This window comes from Passer domesticus, chromosome 1 (assembly GCF_036417665.1).
Source record: "Passer domesticus isolate bPasDom1 chromosome 1, bPasDom1.hap1, whole genome shotgun sequence".
NCBI lineage: Eukaryota > Metazoa > Chordata > Aves > Passeriformes > Passeridae > Passer > Passer domesticus.
The window spans coordinates 45,921,363-45,943,852 of record NC_087474.1 but is presented as its reverse complement, the minus strand read 5'-3'; the positions used below and the strand labels follow the sequence as shown (position 1 = coordinate 45,943,852).

The 22,490-nt window shown below is 38.7% G+C and overlaps 1 protein-coding gene across 1 annotated transcript in view; it reads left to right on the top strand.

The window, feature by feature from the left end:
- The first annotated feature begins 411 nt into the window (after positions 1 to 411).
- DPY19L1 (dpy-19 like C-mannosyltransferase 1) overlaps positions 412 to 22,490 on the top strand; it is a 45,140-nt gene continuing 23,061 nt past the window's right edge. Inside the window, exons 1-10 of the mRNA XM_064418095.1 lie at positions 412 to 921; positions 1,820 to 1,888; positions 6,894 to 6,918; positions 7,442 to 7,529; positions 8,153 to 8,290; positions 13,150 to 13,270; positions 14,830 to 14,923; positions 17,107 to 17,164; positions 20,706 to 20,797; positions 22,247 to 22,346. Of these exons, the coding sequence (XP_064274165.1) occupies positions 624 to 921; positions 1,820 to 1,888; positions 6,894 to 6,918; positions 7,442 to 7,529; positions 8,153 to 8,290; positions 13,150 to 13,270; positions 14,830 to 14,923; positions 17,107 to 17,164; positions 20,706 to 20,797; positions 22,247 to 22,346 (1,083 nt within the window). The 5' untranslated portion in view covers positions 412 to 623. The remainder of the gene's footprint in view (positions 922 to 1,819; positions 1,889 to 6,893; positions 6,919 to 7,441; positions 7,530 to 8,152; positions 8,291 to 13,149; positions 13,271 to 14,829; positions 14,924 to 17,106; positions 17,165 to 20,705; positions 20,798 to 22,246; positions 22,347 to 22,490) is intronic.

The window sequence follows — 22,490 nt, the reverse complement described above, 5'->3', positions numbered from 1 at the left end:
CTAGTCACCTTCTGAGAGTTAAAATTTTGGGAATTTGGGCGGGGGGAGGAGGTGCCCCGCACTTCTGGAGCGGACTCAGTTTAAGCAGACGATGTTACAAAGCCGAACGGCGCGGGAACGGGAAAGGCGAGAGAAACACCCAGAGGTGCCGGAGGACGAGGCCGCAGCAGCGCGGGGGGCAGGCCCGCCCGCCCGCACGGGGACCGACGGGAGAACCGCGGCCGTCCCTCGCAAAGCAGAGGGAAGCAGCGGGCGGGAAGAGCCCCGCTCCCGCCTCCTCTTCCCCTTCCCTCCTTCCCTCCTCCCCTCCTCGCCGGGCTCCGGGGCGGTGCGTCCGAGAGCGGCGGGGCGGAGCGGGGGCCGCGGGGGCCGCTCCCGCCCCGCCGGCGGCGCCGCCCCCGCCCCCACGTGTGCAGCCGGGCGGAGCGGGCGGAGCGGGCGGCGGAGCGAGGGCCGGCCGCCCCCTCGCCCCGTTACTACGAGCCCGCCGGCTGCGGCTCCGCCCCGTGGCCTCCGGGCCCTGCCAGGGGGTGGGGGAAGCTCCTCGCTGAGCACCGCCCCCCTCGGCTCGGCTCCCCTCCCCTCCGGCGCGGCGCCCCGGCCCCGGCGGGGACTATGCGGAGATGGTCGTCCCGAGCCGAGGCAGGAACAAAGAGTCGCCGCCGCTCAAGCCCGGGCAGCAGCAGCAGCACCAGCAGCAGTCGCCGGGCGCCAGCCCCAGCCGCGGCCGCCGGCCGCACTCGCCCGGCAGGCAGGGCTCCGGCGGGGCCCGCGCCATGCGGAAGGGAGGCGGCGGCCGGCGGGGAGCCAGGGGCGACCCCCGGGGACCCTTCCGGGAGGGGCCCGCGGCCGACGGGGAGCGGGACGTGCTGGGCCGCGGCCCCCTGAGTCTCCTGCGCCTCTGCGGAGACCGGCTCCGAGGTGAGGTTCCTGCCCCGAACCCTGCCCCCTCCCCGCTCCCTCTGCCCCCGCGGGGATGGGAGCCGGCCATTCCGCCCGCGGGAAGTGCGGTGGGGCTCAGCGCCGCTTGCCGTCCCTCTTTCCGGCAAGTGGCGGTACCCTTGCCCCGTGGCACGGGCTGGCTTTTGCCGGGGAAGGGAGCGCCGGGACGTCTTTCCCGGGAAGCAGCGATGGGGGTCCGGCGGGCGGGAAGGTCCCTCCCGCGGCGGGAAGCAGGGAGGGAGGGAGGCGGCGGGCGGTGCCTGCGCTGCCCGGGGCAGCGGCGGCCAGGTCGCGCTCGCTCTGCCCGGGCCCGCGCCCCAGCCTGTCACTGCGCGGGGACGGTAAAGAGAGGGAAAAGCTGACAAATCCCACACAGGGATCGGCGAGAGGCGGGGGCGAGGGAAGGGGAAAGGGCTTTTTACCACTTCGGCATCCTTTGGGGGAGAAGTGGGGAAGCGTGCTGTTTCTGTAAGAAACTCTTGTGGAAGCGTTCTGTTGGAGGTGTTGACTATCGCAGCTTGCGGTGCTGGCATGACCAGCCTCTTTCTGCTAGAAAGCATGGAGGGTTCAGTATTCTTTAGAAGTCTGACTTTCTGCTTGAGCAAATTTGCCAGTAACATAACTGTGAAGAAATTCCCTTTTGACAAGTTATTCAGTAAAAGTTATTTCAGAAATTAAAAACCTGGTGATTTATATAGTCACCGTAGTGATGTTTCAAGCTTTTATGTGTAGTTATGAACTTGCTGCATGAAGTTTCTTTCAGCATTTTTGAGGTCTAGTCAAGATTTTTACATAAAACTAATGTTGCAGAACTCAGATTTCCTTTTATAGACGCTGTGCTTAAGTGATGCTTAAGGTGCTTGTGTTCTTTCGGCAGTATTTGTTGTCGACAGAAAGGCCTTCGTCACAAAAGCTGATAGCAACATCTGGCTCACCTTCCTTCTGGGTAAGTAGAAGGAATACCTCGTGGGGGGGGGATTACTGATCTTTTTACCTTTCTTTCTCTGTAATTGGAAATTGTGTCAAAATATATTTGGAAATACAACTTTGAAAAAGAAAAAAAACATAGCTGATGTTCAAAAGGGACAGGAAATAACCTCCTACCTGGTAACTTTTGGAAAGCTGCTACTGTAGCAGTTGATGTGGTATCACAATATTTATAGGAAAAAAAAATTCCAGATATTTATGTGTTTCGCTTATCTAGTCATTAATTTGTAGGGGAAAAAAACAAAAGGCAGCAGCTCTTACTAAGTAATGTGATCACAACAGCTTGTTCGGTGGAAGAACATACAGTTGTAGAGGGATGTAAATTTGGATGTTATTATCTTTGGTAATATTTTTGGGTAAATAATGGAATGATTAATGACCAAAGTCTTGAAAAAAACACCTAAAGTGTTTGCAAAGAGATGCGTTCCTAAAGTTAACAGATGTTAGGTAATAGCATGTTTGTCAGCTGCGCCATTAGATATACCCTAAAAGGTATTTTAATAAAGACTTTCAGGGTATTCCAAAGATGCTGGTACAGTTAATCACATCACCAGTAGTCCTGGTTGCCGGAGGGAGTTTCTTCAGTTTGATGAATTACACTGCAAAGTAGTAGCAGGGAAACAGCCCTTAGCTTACAAACTAATTAATGAATAAAGTGTTCCTGAATTGCTTTACTTGGTTCTGTTTATTCAGCATTTCCTAGACTTGTAGTTGCTTAAATGACACAGAAGTGCTTAAATGATGGTCAGAATTGAAAAATGCTTTTCTCTGATTGAAATTTGAGAGCAGATTAGGGAGAGAGCTTTACAATTTTTGGAATTTGAATTTGTCCATGAAACCCAGTTAATCTATTACATATTTCAGGGAGGTTTTTTTTATTTGGAGTAAAATCTTAATAGCAAAGTATGTACTAGCATACAGTATTTGCAGTAGTAAAGAATGTACATATACTAAGTACGAAACAGTGAGTTTTGATTAAGTTTAGTGGAATTTGAATTTTTGTTGTTGCTTTGTTTGCAAAGATCTAAGGCCCATATTTTAAAAACAGAGGCTCCTACAGCTGGAGCTAGTTTAATTATAGAGTGTGAGTATTTTTCTCCTACGAATTATCTCCAATTTATGTGCAGCAGTAAAGTTGTCAAGGATGTTCTTATACAGCACTTCACCCTATTATGTTGTTTGGTTTTTTTTCATAATCACCACTGACTTGAGGCCTTATTCCTGAAGGCATCCTTATTATATTGCACAGAATCTCAGAACTTGACTAAGCTGCAGAAGTAGTCGATGCTTGCAGGTTCCTCATTGTTTTCAGTTCTGCTGTATTCCCACTTGGTCACTTTGTGGATATTTGCAAAATATGAATCAGTTTATTGTACCCTTCACATCCTGTTGGATTATAGTGTCTCAGCATTTGTTGTTCTCTTGGTAAATAAAGCCAAAGAATGGCTGTATTCTTCAGTATTTAATTTTCTGAATTGGAATCCTTTTTATATGCCATTCATATTGCTTTTCTTAGAATAACACACATGCAAAAATAGGAAATCTATCAGATTTTACATAATAGCCCTAGTCTGCAAAAATCTTATCATGTGCTTTGGTTTTAGGGCTTCTTAGGCTGAGTGAGAAAATGGCATCTGTAAGTTCAAGTACATAGTAGCTGTGTAAGTGTCTCTAGCATTAGGACTACAGTATTCCCTTCCTGTCCCCTCCTTCATTCCCTCTCCAGTAAGGACATTAATGAGATCAAAGGGTGGTAATTTGACAGAGCTGAGCTGCATGTTTTCCATCAGAAACTGGCTTAATGCAGTCTGCTGAAAAATGCTGATTTGGACTTAGAGTGGAAGTCTGTGAATTAAGCCCATTGTCTCTTGAAATATGAGTAATTAACATTAATTGCTGTGTGATTATGAAAGGTCTTCACTTCGTACTTATAATAGAATGATACTGTGAAAATGTATATGAAATTCTCCAAAATAACTGTGAATGTATTTACATTTACTGCATTGACTTTCAATAAAACATTTACTGAAGGGAAGAATCAGATTTAAGGACATTGTTTCCTCTATGAAATAAGTGGTATGTCTGGATGTGAAATGTAATTTCCATAATAATAGATAATTTATTTGCATCAATAAAATACTGCATATTTGCCTTATTTGGAACCATGTGAATTTGAGTTAATGAACAATATTGGTAACTAAGATGCACTGGACTTTATATTCTTTCCTAATATGTGCTCTGTCTTAATTTTTTTTTATAGTTGGTGTGTGTGTATATGCAAATGTATTTCAGTATCTAATCTTACTGAGACTCTTGTGAATGTTGCTGAGAAATAAAATAATGCTTTGTGCACATGTGTAACTATTAGTCAATAAGCAATAACTAAGAAAGATATGGGCTGCTGTGTTTCTTTCCATACAATTGCTGCAGAACATGTTTTTTTGTATGGAATATGGTTTGCTGCATTGCTGATAGAACTGACGTGCTTACCTGGAAATCGATGTCATGTCAATGCCTGCTCTTCTGAAAGACATTTGCAGCTTTCCATAAGAACTAATGTAAATGTCCTTAGTATAAAAATAACCCCTGCAGCTCCTGAACCTTTCCTAAAACATTAAGTTCTGCTTACACCAAGCAATTTTGGTGATTTTTTTTTTTTAGAAACTATGCAAAAAGATGAAGTTTTAAGTGAAAGATTGAGGTCTTCATTTTCTAACAGGAACCCAGTTGTCTGGGTCCAGTCTTGTCTTTAAAGAACCTACTTCAAGTGGTAGAAGTGAAGCTGTAAAACTGTGAGGGAAGTTTCAGTGTGGTGTAGTACCACCTCACACTGCTGTGTGAAGTGTTTAACATGAGGTTGTTAAGTTGTACCAGCAGCTAGTTCAGAAATTTTTTTTTTTGTTTTTCCTTTTTTGTTTTGTGGTGGTAATTTTTTCTCTTACCCAGCTTCACCTTGGATCTCTTCACTTACAAAACTTAAAATTAGGTCATAATGCAGCACATTACAGTTAGGAACCTTGTTGTGACCATGATAACAAGTGCTGGCAGCAGCAGCACTTCCAGGCTCTGTGTCGGAGGAATATGTGAAATATATATATAGGGCATATATACTAGGGCATGAAGTGTACATTCGGTCCACTCCATTCCACACAAATTTAGTGGGTTTGCAAAGGCATTTTCTCTTATCCCTGCTGCTTTCCAGAAACAGACAACCCTAGTCTTGTAACATGCAGCCTGAACAAACGTGCATTCCCTAACTCTCAGACTATATTTTGCATCAGCATGCAGTCATTGCTGTGTGTTTTACCAGTGTCCAAGCACCTTGACTCATTCCACGTCTTCAAAGAGGCAGCAGCAGTGTCTGGGTGCCAGAAGAAGGGAAGGTGTGTGCTAGTCAGCACCCTGGAGAGGGACACGGTGCTCAGCACCTTTCTGGCCACAGCTGGGTCTAAGCAGAGAGGGTGGTTGTCCTCTCTGTTTTCTCTCTGCTGCATACAGCTTATGTGCATATTCATTACAGCTATTCATTAACAGGAAAGATTTTGTGTATTAAAGACAACTAGTCTGCCAGATCTTTCTATGGCAGAAAGCCTAGAGGGCAATGGAGACCCCTTCAGTCTAGGAGGAGCACTGTGGTCCCTCTAAATGCCTTCCCATTATCCCTCACTCGGGCAGGCTTTGCTTCCGTGGTAGGCTGCATTTGTTGTCAGCGCTGCCCAAGTTAATTGGAGTGGTTCCTGCTCTCTCTGGGTCTTGTCATACTCAAGAGGTCAGAGACCTAGACTGTTAACTCACTGCTTTATCAGCATTTGTCTCTTTCCTTTGTCCCTCAGACTATCTCCCTTGTTCTGTGTCCACATGGCAGCAGTGCAGATAGTCTTCAAATGGACAAATGGAACCTAATTGTGTGTAGAGTCTATAATTTTTTAGCAATTACAGTCTCAATTAGATTTGTGTTGGTTGTCATGGTCCATTTGGATTTCTCATATTTACAGCACAGAGTGCTCTGTAAATGAAAATTTATTTTATGAGTCCATTAGGAAGGAAAACAAACAAACATGGCAAACAAGAGCCAGCCCACTTTGTACAGGCTGGTCTAACATAGGAATTCACTGAATCATAGTTTAAGGCATGAGCTTTTGAGCTCCTAAGTTCTCTAGTTCATAGGTCAACTTGAAACTTCTAACTTGTGCACCTCTCAGCAAAATAATTACCTAGATGATGATGGGAGTGTTCATCCTTCCTTTTTCATCATATTGCTGTATCACCTGGGGAGCATGAAAACCTCAGGAGCCCAGCTGCTGCGGGATCTGCTTCAGAAACTTTTTTGTTAAACTTGTTTTCACCTTAAAGCTTGGAAAGTTTGATCTGTAGTGTTTCCAGAGTTAGCAGATTCTGAAGAAGCTGCCAGACAATCAATACACCAGGAGGTGCAGGAGAATGCTGCAGGAGACAGCAGGCTGCAGATGATAATGGCTGCAGAGTGACCTTAAGCCCTTTCAGGCCACCAGGTTCTGCCTGTTGGTTGCCCTTGCTTTGACCTAGCACTGCTGCTCGTAATGTGCTTCAGGCCTTAGCATGAGTTAGTGAAAATCTGAGCAGGAGTTGAGTGAACAGTCACAATAGGCATCATAAAACTTCTAAAAAATATTTATGCTTATTAAAAAACTGCATTTAATTCAGTTTTGTTGTTGATAGCTGAAATGTGTGCATTAGATGCTGGTGGGTCAGCTTGAGTGATGCAAGATGTAGGTGGAAACATTGCCTAGTGCTGAATACCAAGAAAATTTTCAAAGACCTGGCTGTGGAGGTGTAATTCAGATGTTCCTATTCTTCAGTTTTCTGGGGTCTTGAGTACCTTCTGTGCATCTCTGAAGCAGTACTGCAATTACTGCAGTGAACACAATTTCATGTTCAGTTATTTAAAAATTTGAGTAACTTTGCACCTTATGTTTCCTTTACAGCTGTTTTCGCAGGAGTCCTACATTGGTAAGGTTAAATTTACTGCTTCAGAGTAATATGGTATTTTAAAATAATAAAAATATAATTTTTAGGTTTTTTTAGAGAGGATATTGGGATAATTTATATTTAGAACATTCCTCTCATGACTAAATTATGTTTGAATTGAGTAATTCTGTTCTTGTGAAGATGGCGTGAAAGATTTCTTAAGCCTGTTCAGAGAAGAGTGAAGCCTGCTTTTCAGGTGAAAAATTGCTGCTTAATCCATAAGTGTGTGCACTTAAATTAAAATGCATTACAGTTTTATATATAGTATATAGTGTTATAGTATTGTTACTAATACCATAATAGAATTTAATAAATACTCTTTGTCTATACTTTTTCAATTTCAAATTATCTGAATAGATGAGGATATTGGTATAATATATTAATAACTTAAAATAGCAGTTTGTACGTAAACTTTGAGTATTCATTGAATGTTCTTTGCTATCTATGACTTAGTACATATTCTAAACCTCTTTATTCCATTTTGATTGTTATTATTTTTTGGCAGGTGTCACATAACAACTCTTTTTGAAAATGACCGTCATTTTTCTCACCTGTCAACACTGGAAAGAGAAATGGCTTTTCGCACGGAAATGGTTAGATTATGTTTCAGTGTTTGGAAAAGTTCTGTCTGTAATCTGATCACGGGCTTTCCAAAATTTCTTAATACATTCTGCATAAGTATACATATTGATCTCTTGGAACTACTGTGCATTACACTTTTATGTGCAAAGTATTTATGTGACTTCCAGCTGATCCCTATGAATGTATCACTTCACAGTTCACTTAAAATATAAAGTATGGTTCTAGAGGACCCAAAATAGAAAACTGCAAGTACCTTATACCTTGCTTTCAGTTATAGTCTTCTTATGCAGCCTTTTTTGTCTAAATATTTTTTCAATTAATATATGTTGGCATATATATACACAGACACACACCTTTTGTCTGCTTTTATTTTGAGAATTGTGAAACATTATGTAATGCATAATTACCAGCCCAAATGAGAGATTGCCAGGTATGCTATGAAACAAAGTGGAAGCAAACCCACATCTCTTGTTTCGGTGGCAGTAACAGAAGGGAAAAACTGGATAGTCATCTTCAATAATTCTGTCCTGTTTGTTAAGTTACAAAATGTGTTTAAAAATGAAGCTTGTACGTAGTGGTTCCCGAGGCAGAAGTGACATCTTTAATTGTAAATAATTAATCTGTTCTTCTGTAGGGTCTTTATTATTCCTACTTCAAGATCATTATTGAAGCACCATCATTTTGGAGTGGAGTATGTGCCATTATGAATGACAAACTAACTGAATATCCTTTAGTGATTAACACCTTACAAAGGTTCAATCTTTACCCAGAGGTGAGTTACGTTTTAAATATAGTACCCTCTGCAAATCTTTGGTTGTTTTACCTTTGACTGCAAATTTGTAAAAGTTGCTTTGGAAAATGTGTTTACAAAGATACAGTGACTAATGAAGTGTTGCTTAAATATTGTATTTCAGTTCCAGATTTCAAATGAGAATGTTACTTCATACATGATGATCAATTTCTAAATTTCAGGTATTTTCATCAACTATGAAAGCTTTCTAGATCTTAATAATGTGTGCCCAAAAGTTGCAGACCAATTCTATACTTCTGCCTTTTTTTGTTCTTTTCCCTGAAAGCAAGTAAGTTGCTGATGTTATTTACTTCAGGATATAAGATGTATGAATTATCAGAAGTATGTGACAATAATGACTGAAGTGATGACGATTGCAAGAGATTTTTTTGTAGGACACAAAAAACTGACAGAACCAAGCACATCACAGTTCACAGTGGCTGTGAAATCCATGGGTGGTAATAGTTTACTTAGATGTTGCAGAGGAAATTTGTGTGTGGAGGACTGACTGCTGTTGATTTGTACATACTTAATGTTAGACTTATTACCTGGTTAGATCATATTCCTACTCTGCTTTTCTCTCAGTAAAAAGAACATGTGCTTAAAGTACAGAAATGATGAGGTTTCTGTCTCTTAAGGTTTTGCCAGTGTGTCTCAAACATTCTGCAAAGGGAAGATTCCTTTGGTTAATGTACATTTCTGTAATTTCAGCAGCAGTTTATTTTTGTAAGAACCAACGAATAATGGCTGTGATTGTTGGGTACTAGCTTTTATACTCATTCTCCAGCTCTGTTGGAGCAGAGCTGCTGTCAGGAACTGTATGTGTAAGAGTTCTTGGTGTGCATGTATTTGTACAAGTTACACGTAGTGGTTTCATTTGCTTCTTAAGTCCTTGCTCTGGAAGAACTAAATGCTATGCAGATGAGCACTTTGTTGCCCTCTCACTTGTTTAGGGTTGCTTGGAATTTTTTTCTAATTCCAGATGGATTGCAATTCAGTTCTAGAAATGCCCTACTGTGAACATCATTTGAATACTAGAGTTATTTCCTTTAGCTGAAAAAAATTTATTGACTTCAGCTATAGTCTCACTTTCAAAAATCAAGGATTATTGGTCAAATGAACTTGTTCTTAAAGACTCATCAGTATCATCCTGAAAGATGACTAAATAAATTAGGTGATGAAATCAGATATAGTGGCTGACATTCTAGAAGAGCACTGGCTTGATTACAGTGCAAAATGTGTAGGTTTGTCTGTTCATTCAGATTTCTAGGATTATACTGGCTCGTAGAAATTGGTGATAAGGTATGAATTCATTCATCTTTTCTGTGCCTGTGTGGGCATGCAAAGCAGACAAATAGTCTCCTCTATTCCTTTCAGTCATTTACTGCTTAATGTCTAGACTTCCTGTAAATACTGCTTTGGGGGGTTTTTTAAGTGTGTACTCCTATTTTCGCATAGCTGTCTTTATAAAACTGTCAGTAGGTGCAACCTGACATTTGAAATATGTTGTCCAAATTTATAGAATTTTCTTATGATATAATGGGGCTGGGTGGTGAGAAGATGCTTGTGGATTTATTTGTTGGCAGTAAAATTTCTCCTTCAGATGCTCAGTATCCAGTCATGGTTCCTGAAAGTGTTTCATTTCCTGTTTGATATTTTGGGATCTTTCCAGCTCTTTCAGCCCATTAGTAGCAATAAGGCTGAATTCTAAAAATGTTTGTTTGTTTAATGGATATTAAAATTAAATTTATCAAACCCAATCTGTAAATCCCATTGCTAAATAGGATGTTAAATTAATTAAGAAAAGTAAAACAATTCACTTACGTGTACAGCCAGTACTAGCCTTAAAAATTCCAAAAAAAAGGAAAAAAGTAAAATGAGTGTGTAGCAATCACTACATCATTTATGTAAATTATGCATATAAGCAGTAAAAAAACTGTCAAATGCTACAAGGTTGTCCTTGTACCTGTACAACATTAAAATCCAAATAAAGCTGATCTTTCAAGTATTTGCTCCATACTTGCTTGTTCTAGTAATTGTAGTGTTTTCATTTCTGCTGAAAAATGGTGGAGAGATAACATGTTAGTTTCTGTGGTGGAGAGATAATGTTAAGTTTGCTCCCTGGATGTTCATTGTTATGGGGCAGTTGATATTTCTGTGTGTGGTGGTGATAGTGAAGATGTGAGTTGAAATGAGGAGTGTGTTACAAAGATCCATGTAGTTGGCTTTAAAGTGCACACTCAAAGGCAATTAGTGAAAGGACTTGACTTTTCTGCATGCTCTTTTGCAGCAAAGACCTGGCCTTGTCCAAAGACTGCTCCTGGGTCTGAAAGCTAGGCTTTTGTTTTCCAGGTTTTGCATTTACTGCCTTATTTGATAGATAGAAATTCCAGAAACATCACTGTGCTCCAAGTGACCTAGCAATTTTGTGCTGCTTACTGATTTGTTTCCATTTTTATGCCCATGTTAACTGTTTCATGTAAAGTAGCTTTTGGAAAAAGATAGGTTTTTTTTGCTTGAAGTACCTAGCCTGATACCTTTTTAGGTATACTTTTTAGGGAGTATTCACGTGTTAAACCTGCAGCAGACACAGGCACTTATGGCATGAGCAGGTTAAATTTTTAAGTTGATAAATTAGTCACTGGACATTTTTTTTTTTTTTGGTGCAACATTGGTTTGGCAAGAATGCTTTATATGCTTTGCTAATGTCAGCTTCAGGGCTGGTGATGCAAATATGCCATTCAGATGTCCTTAACAAAGCACATTCCGGAGATAAGAAGAAAGACACTGATTTGGTTCTCCAGGCCTATTGATGACTGTCTGGAGATGGGGCAGTGTCTGGTTCATGTGTGCACATGTGCACTGCCAGAAGCACCAGGGCACAGATGTTCAGAAAGCTTCCAGGAATTCAGGATACTGTACTTTGTAAGGCACGATGTTGAGGCACGGAGTCTTGTCTAGGAAGATGTAGCTCTATTTTAAACATACGGGATTTACGTTGCGGGGGTATGAAGGCCACAGATGAGGTGAGCCATGATGATTGGAGCCTTGGCATTGAAAATCAATGAATTTTAGAATTCCAGAACAGTTGAGGTTGGAAGGGCTGTCTCAAGGTCTTCTAGTCTCAACACTGCTCAAATCAGGGTGAAGTAGAGCAGGTGCTCAGGGCCATCTGCAGTTTCAGTTTGAATATACTACACCTCTACAGATTGTTCCAGCGTTTGATCACTCCCAAATTAAAAAAAGTTTTTTTATCCCTATGTGTAAGTGGAATTTCCTGTATTTGAATTTGTGCTCATTGTCTCATCTCTTGTCAACCAAAAAGAGTCTGTCTCAGTCATCTTTATTCTATGTCCTTCTGGTCTTGGGTAGCCCACAACTGAGCTCAGCACCGCAAATGGAGTCTTAGCAATGCTGAGTAGAGGGGAAGAGTTGCCTTTCTTGTCCTGGTGACATACAGCTGAGGATATATTTGTCTGTTTTGCATCAAGGGCTGGTTGCTGGCTCAAGTATAAATTGTCCACCAAGACTCACAGGCCCTTTTCTGCAAAACTGCTTTTGTGGTGGTCAGCTTCCAGCTGTACTGGCGCACGGTGGTGTTCATTCCCAGTGCAGGACTTTGTATTTCCCTGTTGGGAAGATTCCTGTTGGCCCATTTCTCCTGCCTTTTGATGTCACTCTGAACGGCAGCACAAGGATCAGTCACTCCTTCCAGTGTTTATCCTGCAGATTTGCTGAGGATGTTCCCTTGTGCCATCATCTAGTCTTAAGATGTAGAACAGATTGGCACCAGATTAAAAAAATACCCGCAGTTGTCGCCTTATCTATCCAGACGGTTATCAAGCTGGACAGGTGTGATTTCACCTTTGTAAATCCGTGCTGATTGCTTCAAATCACTTTTTTGTCCTTTGTATATTTGGAAATGGTTTCCAGGAGGATTTACTCCATCACATTCTCACACGCATTGTCTGTTTTTCCTTCTTGCCCTTCCTGAAGATAGAAGTGACATAAAGAGTTTTATTAATTGTATGGGGAATGAGAAGAGAGAATCATCTTTCTTATATATGTTCTCTGTGACACAGGGCAGAGGCAGCTAATACTGCAGTGGTGAAACATATTGTCAGTCTGGGAACCCCAGGGTTATAACTTTCAAAGCAGCTCAACTGGAATGGCCACATTATTCATTTATGAACTCTATAAAGTCAGTTATATCCTGACAGAATAGCTTGGTAATGTTATTAACTAATGACTTTGCTGTGAGATGAGTTCTCATTTTTGCTGTGACACAGAAAACGGATGTTTTCTGTGTCAGGTGTTGAGATTCAGTTGAGTTGTTGTAAGAACACTACAGCATTTTCATGGAAAAGGGAAATGCTCTCTTGCATTGCATCTGCAAGCCCTTTGTAGTGCATGCTTAAAATTAACCTATCAAATTTTAACAGACTGAAAATCCTAAAGCTTTGGTCCACTTATATTCTTGTGAGGTGGAAAAAATTAATTGGCTTGAATGGGTTCAGTTTGGTCAACTGTCCTGTCAACATCTGTGATTTTAATATCTGATAAACAAAAATACTCAAATCAGGAGCCTTCCAGACAATGCAATACATAGAGGTTTTTTTTCTGAATATTGCAGCTTGGTGCATGAAATGATTTCTGTTATAAGGCATCTGAGTATCAATAGGCATAATTTTAGTCTGTTAATGAAGTCTGTTAGATGCCTCTAGGAAATCGTGATCAAAAGTGCTGAGATAAATCCTGAGCTTGAAAATGAGCCTGGAAGAGGGCCAGTTGTCATGAGAGGTTACTCTGGGCAGAAACTTCTAATCCTGTTTTCCCTCTAGGTGGTCCTTGCCAGCTGGTACCGCATATATACCACCATGATGGATTTCCTTGGTCTGCCAACAAAGACATGTTGGACTGTAAACAGAGGAAAAGGGCTTAGCCCTGTTGAAAGCTGTGAAGGTAAATTCTGGTTTATCATGGTTTCTCCTTGGAAGCATGCACTTGTGGCTTTATGTATTTCAGAAATAATAAATATCCCTGTGTTACCAAGGGTGAAAAATACGGGTTTTGCTTATTAGATAACTCCTCCTGCCTAGATTGAATTCCTATCCTGGACTTAAAACTTAACAGTTATGGTCTGAGCCTTCATAATGTTGGATTGTTACAAAGAATAAGATGTCCTAAATGTAACTGGAGGGCTACTGTACATGTATTAATTTTTGTAATTTCTGAAGGATCCCAAATACATTCCAACTTCCTGCATTTTAAAATTTCCTCCCTCAATTTTGAAGATTTTTTAGAGAAATCTTACCTAGTGATGCTGCTGAGAAGAATCCTCTTCCTCTCATGAGTTGGTATTCAGCATAAGAATTTCAATCTTAAACCTTGATTTGACACCAAAGCAAGGATACTGCCACTTTTTTTTTTTTTTCCCACGTTTGAAATATTGTCTTGTCAAGTATGTTTTAAACAATAAAAGTGGCTTACCAAGAAGTGCTTTCGAGGTGTTCTACAGTAAGTTCAAGCTGAATAATAGATGGTAGTTTGTGAAGTTGTTTCATTTTATCATTTAGAATGCCTTTGTGTGATGACAGGTTAGTATTTTTCCTTTGCACAAAGGCTGTAAGAACTTCAGAGCTTGAATAGTTCACTTTCTCTAATTTTGTAAGAAGCGATAAACAGTGTACAACCTTTCATTCCTGTTTTTCATGAAAACAAAACCAACAGAAGCACCAGCTATTGAGACTACTGTGTTTCGTGAGCATATCATCATCTTACTTTAGAAAACTGTCTTGCTGTGTTTTCAGCAGTGGGGAATAATCAGTGCTGCATATGAAACTGAAGTTTTGCTGCCATTCACTTTAATGAATAAGGCTTTTTATGCTGTATTGCTGAAATGATTAGAGCCAGGAGGGTTTAAAGAAATAGTGGGAAAGAGAATAGCGGCAGAAGAGTGAGCACAGAAGTGTCTGTTAATGAATAAATTGAAAGACTTGCATTACTGGAAAATATCTTTGCTTATAATGAAACAAAGAAAGCAAAGAGCATTGTGTGTGATATGTTTAAAGATGGATTTACTCCTGCAAGAGATGGGAAGTTGAGTCTAGGATTAACAAACCTGTTCTAAAAAGCTCCATGAAATAAAAATGTAGTCTAGAGAATATTCTTTGCAGTTTTTCTACCTTCTAAACCTCACATGTTTTTCTCTGCAGTTAATGCATCCCTCTTGGCTATTCTGTCATTGACTTCCCCAATGTTATATCTACCCCTACTCTTCCTGTTTTTTTTTAAAGCTGTGGTCTCCTGATTGAATCTTCACAATAGTCTTAATGACATCTACTTTTTTTTTAATTGTCTCATTCTGTAGATACACTGAGATTTTATACTGATAGTTTATATATTATATAGATATATTAAGATAGTATACTGATTGTATGGTGCTTTATAACCAATATGGCCTTTCTTCTATATGGCCTTTCTTCTATATTTGACAACATATATTAACTGTTTTTTCTTAGGGTTGGGAGACCCTGCTTCCTTTTATGTTGCTGTGATTTTTCTGTTGAATGGATTCATGATGTCACTGTTCTTCATATATGGTACATACCTCAGGTAAGGCAGTTGAAACTGGGCTATTCAGTTGGTATTAGCTGTCAGTTTTTAGATAAAATTTGAAAAAGTGAGTGTAAAAATATTTTTATGGGATATTGATTATTTGTTTGTACAGCAGTAGTGTTTTTTACATTCACATTGTCACTAAAAATACTGAAATAGAGAAGCTTTTTGCTTAAAATAATGATGATGCTGCTGAAAAAAAAGTTGTCGAAAATTTTATTGAGGCTGTATCTCATTGATACCACCAGGTTGATGATAAAACTGGATGTTTGTATGTATTTTAAACAGCTTTTGACATATTTCTGCTCTTAAAATTATCACTGTAACTCCTTTTAAACACAAGTTGAGTGATGGTGTACTTTTAACCAAGACTGGGGTTTTCCCAGTGCTTTGCTTCAAGTCATATTTGCGTGTATTTCCATTTTAGCATAAGTGACAAGGCAAAATATTTTTTTGACCTAATGCATTTTGGACAAATTGTATGCACTTCTCTTCTTCTATAAATTTGTGTTTTCAGTATCCTTACATTTCAGGACCTGTAATATACTTTTCATACAAAAATAGATTCCACATTCAGTAGAAAAGCAGAAGTGGAAATACATTTTCTGTTTACATCTGTTTTCATGTGTTGGTTTTGCCAGAAAGTGAAAGGCAGCTGTATTTTCCTCTGAGAGATGTGATTGGTTTTCTCCCTCATTCATTTTCTGGCTTCATTGTCCTGGGTTTTCTTCTTTCTCTTTCTCAAGCATGTGCTGATAGTTAAAATAAGAAATAGCCCGGGGCAGACACTGTCAGTAAAAACAGGAAGTTGCCTAGTGCATGTTTTGAGGAAGTAGGTAAACTTCGAATATTTTTGTCATTAACTTGTAATACTGCTCTTAAGGGAGTTACACAGAAATTCACATTTTATATATGAATTCAAAAATTCATTGAACAAAAGCTCATTGAAAAATCAGTGAGCTCTTTATTTCTCACTACTTTCATCAGAAAGCATAGACCTTGAGTTTTGTTTCTGCTTTGGAGTGTTTTTTGGCAAATTTTTGTTTTGTTTCTAGGGCTAACATTTTTACTGTTAAGCATGTTCTTATTATCATTTTGCATTTTAGTGTTGAAGGTTTTCAAATTTATGGGATGTGAAGTTGAGTTTTATGTGCAAGAATGCACAATTCCTGGAGATTGCACTTCGTATCTTTAATCCTCTGATTTTGTATCCAGAACCTACTGATTCTGTTTGACTTGTATATTAGTGATGGGCGAAGGATCTGAGAGGATTTGAAGCGGGGTTTTTTTGTTGGCTTTTTTTTTTTTGGTTGATTTTTTTTGTTGTTGTTTGGTTTGGAGTTGTTTTTTTGAGAATCTTAACAGCTGGCTGCTGCTTTTGTTTAGTAGCAAAAGTGGTATCATCTGTCATTCAGAGTAGTAGTGAACTTCTGTGCACAAAAATGTTCTTTGCTTTATATCACATAACTTGAGCAATTACAAATCTGTTCAAACAAATAGGAAACTTTTCTATTGCGCTTCTCAAATGGGAAAAATCTAAGTAATATCTTTGGGTTTACTTTTGCTGTTTATTCAATAGATGAATTTGATTGGTATGGAAATGTAAAAAATACTTAAGTCAAAGGTTTAAAAAGCTTCCCCATGTTAACATTGCAGTATTTCACATAAAAATTGAATTGTATCTTGCATTGACCATATAATGAATTAATTTTTAAGTATGTTTTTTGAATGTGCTTGATTTGATTACCCTAAATTAATCTTCCAATCCAGACCAGAATTTCCTGTTGGGTGACTGAGCTTGCAGATTCTGAAATTTACTGCTCAAGACATTAAGGAAGCAATACTGCATTTATATTGCCTGGTTTCTAAAAGCACCAGATGTAATGATCTAAACCAAAATTTGTGAGCAGTGGAATAACTGTTTTCCAAGTTAATAACATTAAAATTGGTGTTCTGTGAAAAAGAGGTGATGCATGAAGGACTGGTTTGCTCTGAAATGAACACTGTCTGACTAACTAGTATTTTAATATTGTGTGTACTCCATTGCCTTCCCGTGATGTTTGAGAGCTTTCCTCCCTTCCCCCCAATAAACTTAGCTGTACATAAGTGCAGCTTCATATTTTTTAAGCAACATTGACCATGATAAGATTCTGTTGTACCTATTTTTGTTCTTTTCACAGTGGCAGTCGTCTAGGAGGCCTTGTTACTGTGTTGTGCTTCTTTTTCAATCATGGAGAGGTAGGTTTCCCTCTCTTACTACTCCTTTTGTTTTTAGTTATTATTGAAGTTTAAGCTAATTCTCATTTCATTAAATGTAGTGATGTTGCTTATTTATTTGAGATTGAATTTAAATAACTTAAATTCAATTAAAATAACATTAGTAAGACAATGGAAAGAAAAATAGACTGTGACTGAAAAATACATAGCACAGTCAAATGTCCCTTAGTGCTTAAAATAAAAAAATCAGAAAGGAAATATATCGTAAATTGGTCCTGAGATTGAAATTTAGTAATAATTACTTCAAGTTTCAAAACATCAGAATACTCTATTTTCAACACATATCATGCATAACTGGGCTACATTTACCATATCAGTAAGCTTCAAAAGCTTTTTTAAATTGCTATATATATTACTGGAAATTCATCAATACAAAGACAAATGCAAAGAAACCTCTGTATTACTTATATACTATACCTAGGATACACAGGATTTAGAAATAGTGTATGTATGTAAAGGATTCCAGTGCTAAACTTAAGTAAGCTGCATCACAGGAAAGAAGAAATAAAGGAACTGTCACTTACAACATCTCCTGGTTTTCCCAGTTAATGCTGTTCATGTCATTGTTTCATGTTTTGGAAGAAAAATCATAGCTTTCATTCTTATTCTCTTGGGCTTTTTTTTTTTTTTTTCCCTTACTGCTTATTTTATGAAAGGAAATTTGTAAAGAATTTCCAAATGGAAGCTAACTATCTTATAAATTAGTTTAGGGTTGAATTTGTGTTTTGTTTTCTTACTTTACTGAGCTGAACTTGGTGGAGAACACTGAGTTGTAAGAACGTGTATGGTACATAACAGAATTAGAGATGCTTCCATTCACAGTAAGCTTTGACAGTTTTCTTATAAAACAAAAATCTGTGTGATAAAATAGCTATTTTATTTTCAAGTTTCATTTGAAATGTATTTTCTTTAAATACCCCCCATGGGGATATTTAAAGAATTCAGGCATTTAAGAATTTAAACATGTTAAAGCATTGTCACCCATGGATGTTGAAGTGCCTGGTGGAGAAGTGGTAAACATTAGAGTTGCTAAACTTATTTTGTGCTCTGTGAGTGTAAATATGGCATTTTATGTGGATTTCTGTTCTTAATGGCATCCTGAAGTGAAATGATGTTTCATCCTTTGCTTGTGAATACTAATAAAATAGGCACAGTTTTCCCAAGTGTGTGAAGGTGGTCAGTGTAACTTCAGAAAGAAATGTGTTGAACACTTCAAGGTAGTGGTAGCAAAAAACCATTTATTTCACTGTGGTACAGTGCAGTTCTTTCCATATGTGATTGTAGGAGAGCCTCTCTCTCTGAATGACTTGACTTGGGGAAAAAGCACAGATAATGTATTTTGGAGAATGGTGTGAAAGCAGATCTGCATAGTTCTGCACAGATGTAGTCTGGGCTTAGGTAGGGCTTAAGGGCTAGGCCACCCTGATTCAAGCTCAGCTGTATGGATTTCTGGAGAACAATAGGAAATACTTGCAGAGGTGCACTGTTGGATCTCAGCCGGCACTTTTGTGTTTGGATTGTAGCTGAATGGAATAACTCAGACTTACTTGATATTGTTGTGTATATAGTTATGGTAGTACCTGTAGTTCCAGGGGCACAGGGGCTCTCTCCTCATGGGGTGCTCTGTTGAATGTCATGCTCTGGGTGTGCCTGTGTGTGTGTAAGAAGGGCCCAGCTCTTTGACAGGCTTGTGATTATGTGCAAATCATCTTGTGTGGGTCGAGCTAGACCAGCTGCCAAAAATTTCCTCTCCTGTTTGGGAAGGATAGGACTGAGCTACACAAGTAAGCCTGATCTGCAAGCCTCGGTATCTCAGCTCTAATGCTATGTAAAATTGGTATGTAAAAATGCTCTCTGGCCGTGGGCTAGTGACCCTAAGGCTGTATGTTTTTGTTTGTGCTGTGCTTGTGCTACTGTGTTTAAATGATTTCAAACTTAGACAAATCTGATATATTTCTACCTGCAGCGGAGTGAGTTTACAGCCTTGATAAATCATCCACAGATGATTGAGTTTAGCATTACATTCCAAATATAGAAAAGTAGCATAGCCCATGTTAGTCAATCCACTTCTAAGATAATGCTTCCTTTTAATGGTTGTATATGCTCATCATTTTTTTCCTGTCTTATCTTCTCCAGTATCATAAGATTTGGTAAACCAAATGTTGCTGTAGTCTTGAAAAATATGCAAAATGACTACACTGATTTAGAATAATCATGGTTATATTTATTGCTTATTAAAAAAAAATTAACTCATCGCATCTGTGCAGTCAGCTGAGGACAGCATATTAATACATATATTTATGAAAAGTTTATTTTGATGATAATTGGTGCAGCATTTACAAAGAGTGCTTCTTGATGTCAGGGACTGTGATTAATGTGATGGGTTTCTGTTCTTTGCTTTTATTTTATGCTATTAATTTAACATACTTGGGAAATGGTAAGACAATAAGCAAGGAACTATATAATGTTGATTTTAGTGACTTGTTTGGTAAAACAATATTTTTTAAAATGGTTTAAAGATTCTAGGAAGCAAAGGAGAAGGAACATCCTGGTAATAGTATCCTACAGTATTTGCATAGATTCATTATAGTCTATGTTTTGATAAATTACATTTTTCTCTTGTAGTTTTAAAGAACTTCTATTTTTTAATACGAGTCTCTTGATAGCCAATTTCAACCTGTTTTTTGTATGTCAGAGTATTCCTGTAAAGTTTTATTTGTTCTTTTTTCTAAGGTCAGTGCAAGCACTTTATAAATATCTGAATATAGACATTGGAGTAAACAGCTGTAGCTGAGCCGTTTGCCATGAGGCCCATTATTTATTTGTCATGAGCCCCATTAATGAAGAAATTAATTGAAAAACTATTCAGTTGACTTCAGTGTATTATGTTTTGCTTTAATTAGGGTTAAAAAGTGGAATACATAAGTTATGTATAAGTAGTATAGGGCCTGTATGAACTTAATTTCATGAGTTTAGAATACTGGCCTGTTTTGCAGGGCAGCTTCAGATTTTATACTTAATGTGCTGTTACTGATAGAAATGTGAAATGTTTATAACCTAAAGAACTCTAGCATAATGAGGAATATATTGCTTTATCCTTCAGATCATTTCCCAACACACTGTCTCTGTCTATGTGTGGCAAGTCACTGCATGAATTTGAAAATTATTTATCTAGAAGAGTTGATTATTTCAGCAAAACCAGGGACAAGCAGCTGCTGCCCTGCTTTTTTCTTGGATATTCTCATATGCCACATTTTGTTTTGGAAAAGCAGTGCTCTATTTTAATTACAGTGTATATTAGGCCCCAAGTGTGGAAGCCTCTTCCTTTTCCTTCCTCTTTTCTCCTTCCTGGCTTGTTTTTTTAACATTCTAACTAAAACCTCTTGTAGCTTGGTTTTTGCCTTATTGGACTATCTGTGGTAGTTCATTTTGAAATGCAAATGCATGGTTTTATGGAGATATATCAGTGAATGTTACCATCTAACCCGGTTCTTATTTTCAGTGCACTCGTGTCATGTGGACTCCACCTCTTCGTGAAAGTTTCTCGTACCCATTCCTTGTGATGCAGATGTTGATTTTGACCTATATTCTCAGGTACCTCTCAGTTTATGCTGGGTCTTTACAATGCTTTAAAAAAATTGAATGTCACAGGACATTTATTTAAGTGTCTTAATTCAAATATTTATTTAAATGCCTCCATGTGCTGTAACAATGGTGTCATTAACAGAGAAACTTTCCTGTGGCTGTTACATTACAGACGCTGCACCAGTAGAACTGCAGTCATATTACTCACTTAATAAAAGGAAAAACTTTGCAACTTGAAGACATGATTAACATAAAAATCAGAATTACTGTGTTGGCAAATACGTGTCTAAAGTAAAAATCAGAATTTTTGGTTGATGTCCCTTCCTTCCCATGAGAAACAAGCTGATACTTCATCAATTGGTTTTGTCCCTCTTGGAGAGTGGTATGTTGGCTGCACGTAGAGTAAGCCTATGCTTTGCAACAAAGGATGCTATAGGCACCCATAAGCTAGTATGTTCTTGCAGTTTTCTATGACTAATTAACTAGTCTCATTAACTAGTTCAATGATTTAGAGCAGTCTAATTACATTAATGCAGGGATGCTCTTGAGTTCATTAGCCCCGCTTTTCCGTGATTATTTCTGGCTTGCAACGTGATTATGTTACTCTCTTGCCTCTGTTGTAGAAAATAAGCATGACCATTCATACTTAAGGGCTTCTCCACCAACTCCATTGCATCAGATTTACAATGTATTTATGATTTAGTTGAACTTAGCACTTATAACCACCAATTTTCCTTTATTAGGTCATACTGATTTGTAGTTATTGATGTTTAAAGCAAAAGTATTTAATTCTTGTCACTAATTTGTATTTTTTGTATGAGGAAAAGATATGTGCTCTCTAGAATTTAGTGAAATTTGAAACATTACATGTTTCAGAATTGAACTTGAATCAACACAGGATTAAATATTTTAAATAGCATTTATTTCCAGACATGGAGAATGGACTGGGGTTTCAGTTACAGATGAGTTTCATGTACTTGTCATTGTCTTCTTCCCTGAAACATCACTCAGGATTGCTAGCAGAAAGTAAATATGGAAGAAATGTGAGAGAGAGCAGTTAAATCACTTTCAAATGCAGACCATTCTGAAACAGTTGTGGTTTCAGCTGAAATGGAAATGGTTGTGACCTGAGTGTAGAGTTGTCACAAGAAGGTGAAGCACTTGCAAATGACATGCTTTGGCCTGCTCTGCTGCATACTGCCAGGAGAAGACTTGTTTGGTAATCAGTGACTCATCAAACAGTTAAGGAACATTAAACATCAGTGATGTTGTCATGGAAACTCAAGGAAAAAAAGATATTAAATTTACTTGAGCAGTGTTATTTGTAGTTGATCAATATTGCTAGCTATCTTCCAAGATAACTGTGTTTTTATTGCATTTTCTATTGTACTTTTCAATTATATGCAAACACCCGTGTAATTGTACTTACTGATGCCTATTCTGTCTCTTTTTCCCAAGGATTCCGAGTATTAATACAGGAAGCTTGATTGCACTGTGTGTTTCTAATATCTTTTTCATGCTTCCCTGGCAGTTTGCTCAGTTTGTTCTTCTAACTCAGGTAAGCCCATATTTACCTCTAAATAGCCTCTTTGTCAAACCTGGACAAACTGACTGCTTGTATAGACAGCCATTGAATTCACAACTATACTTTCCTTTTAGCCAGATTTCATTCTCGCTGTCAGGAAAGATTCTCACCATTTAC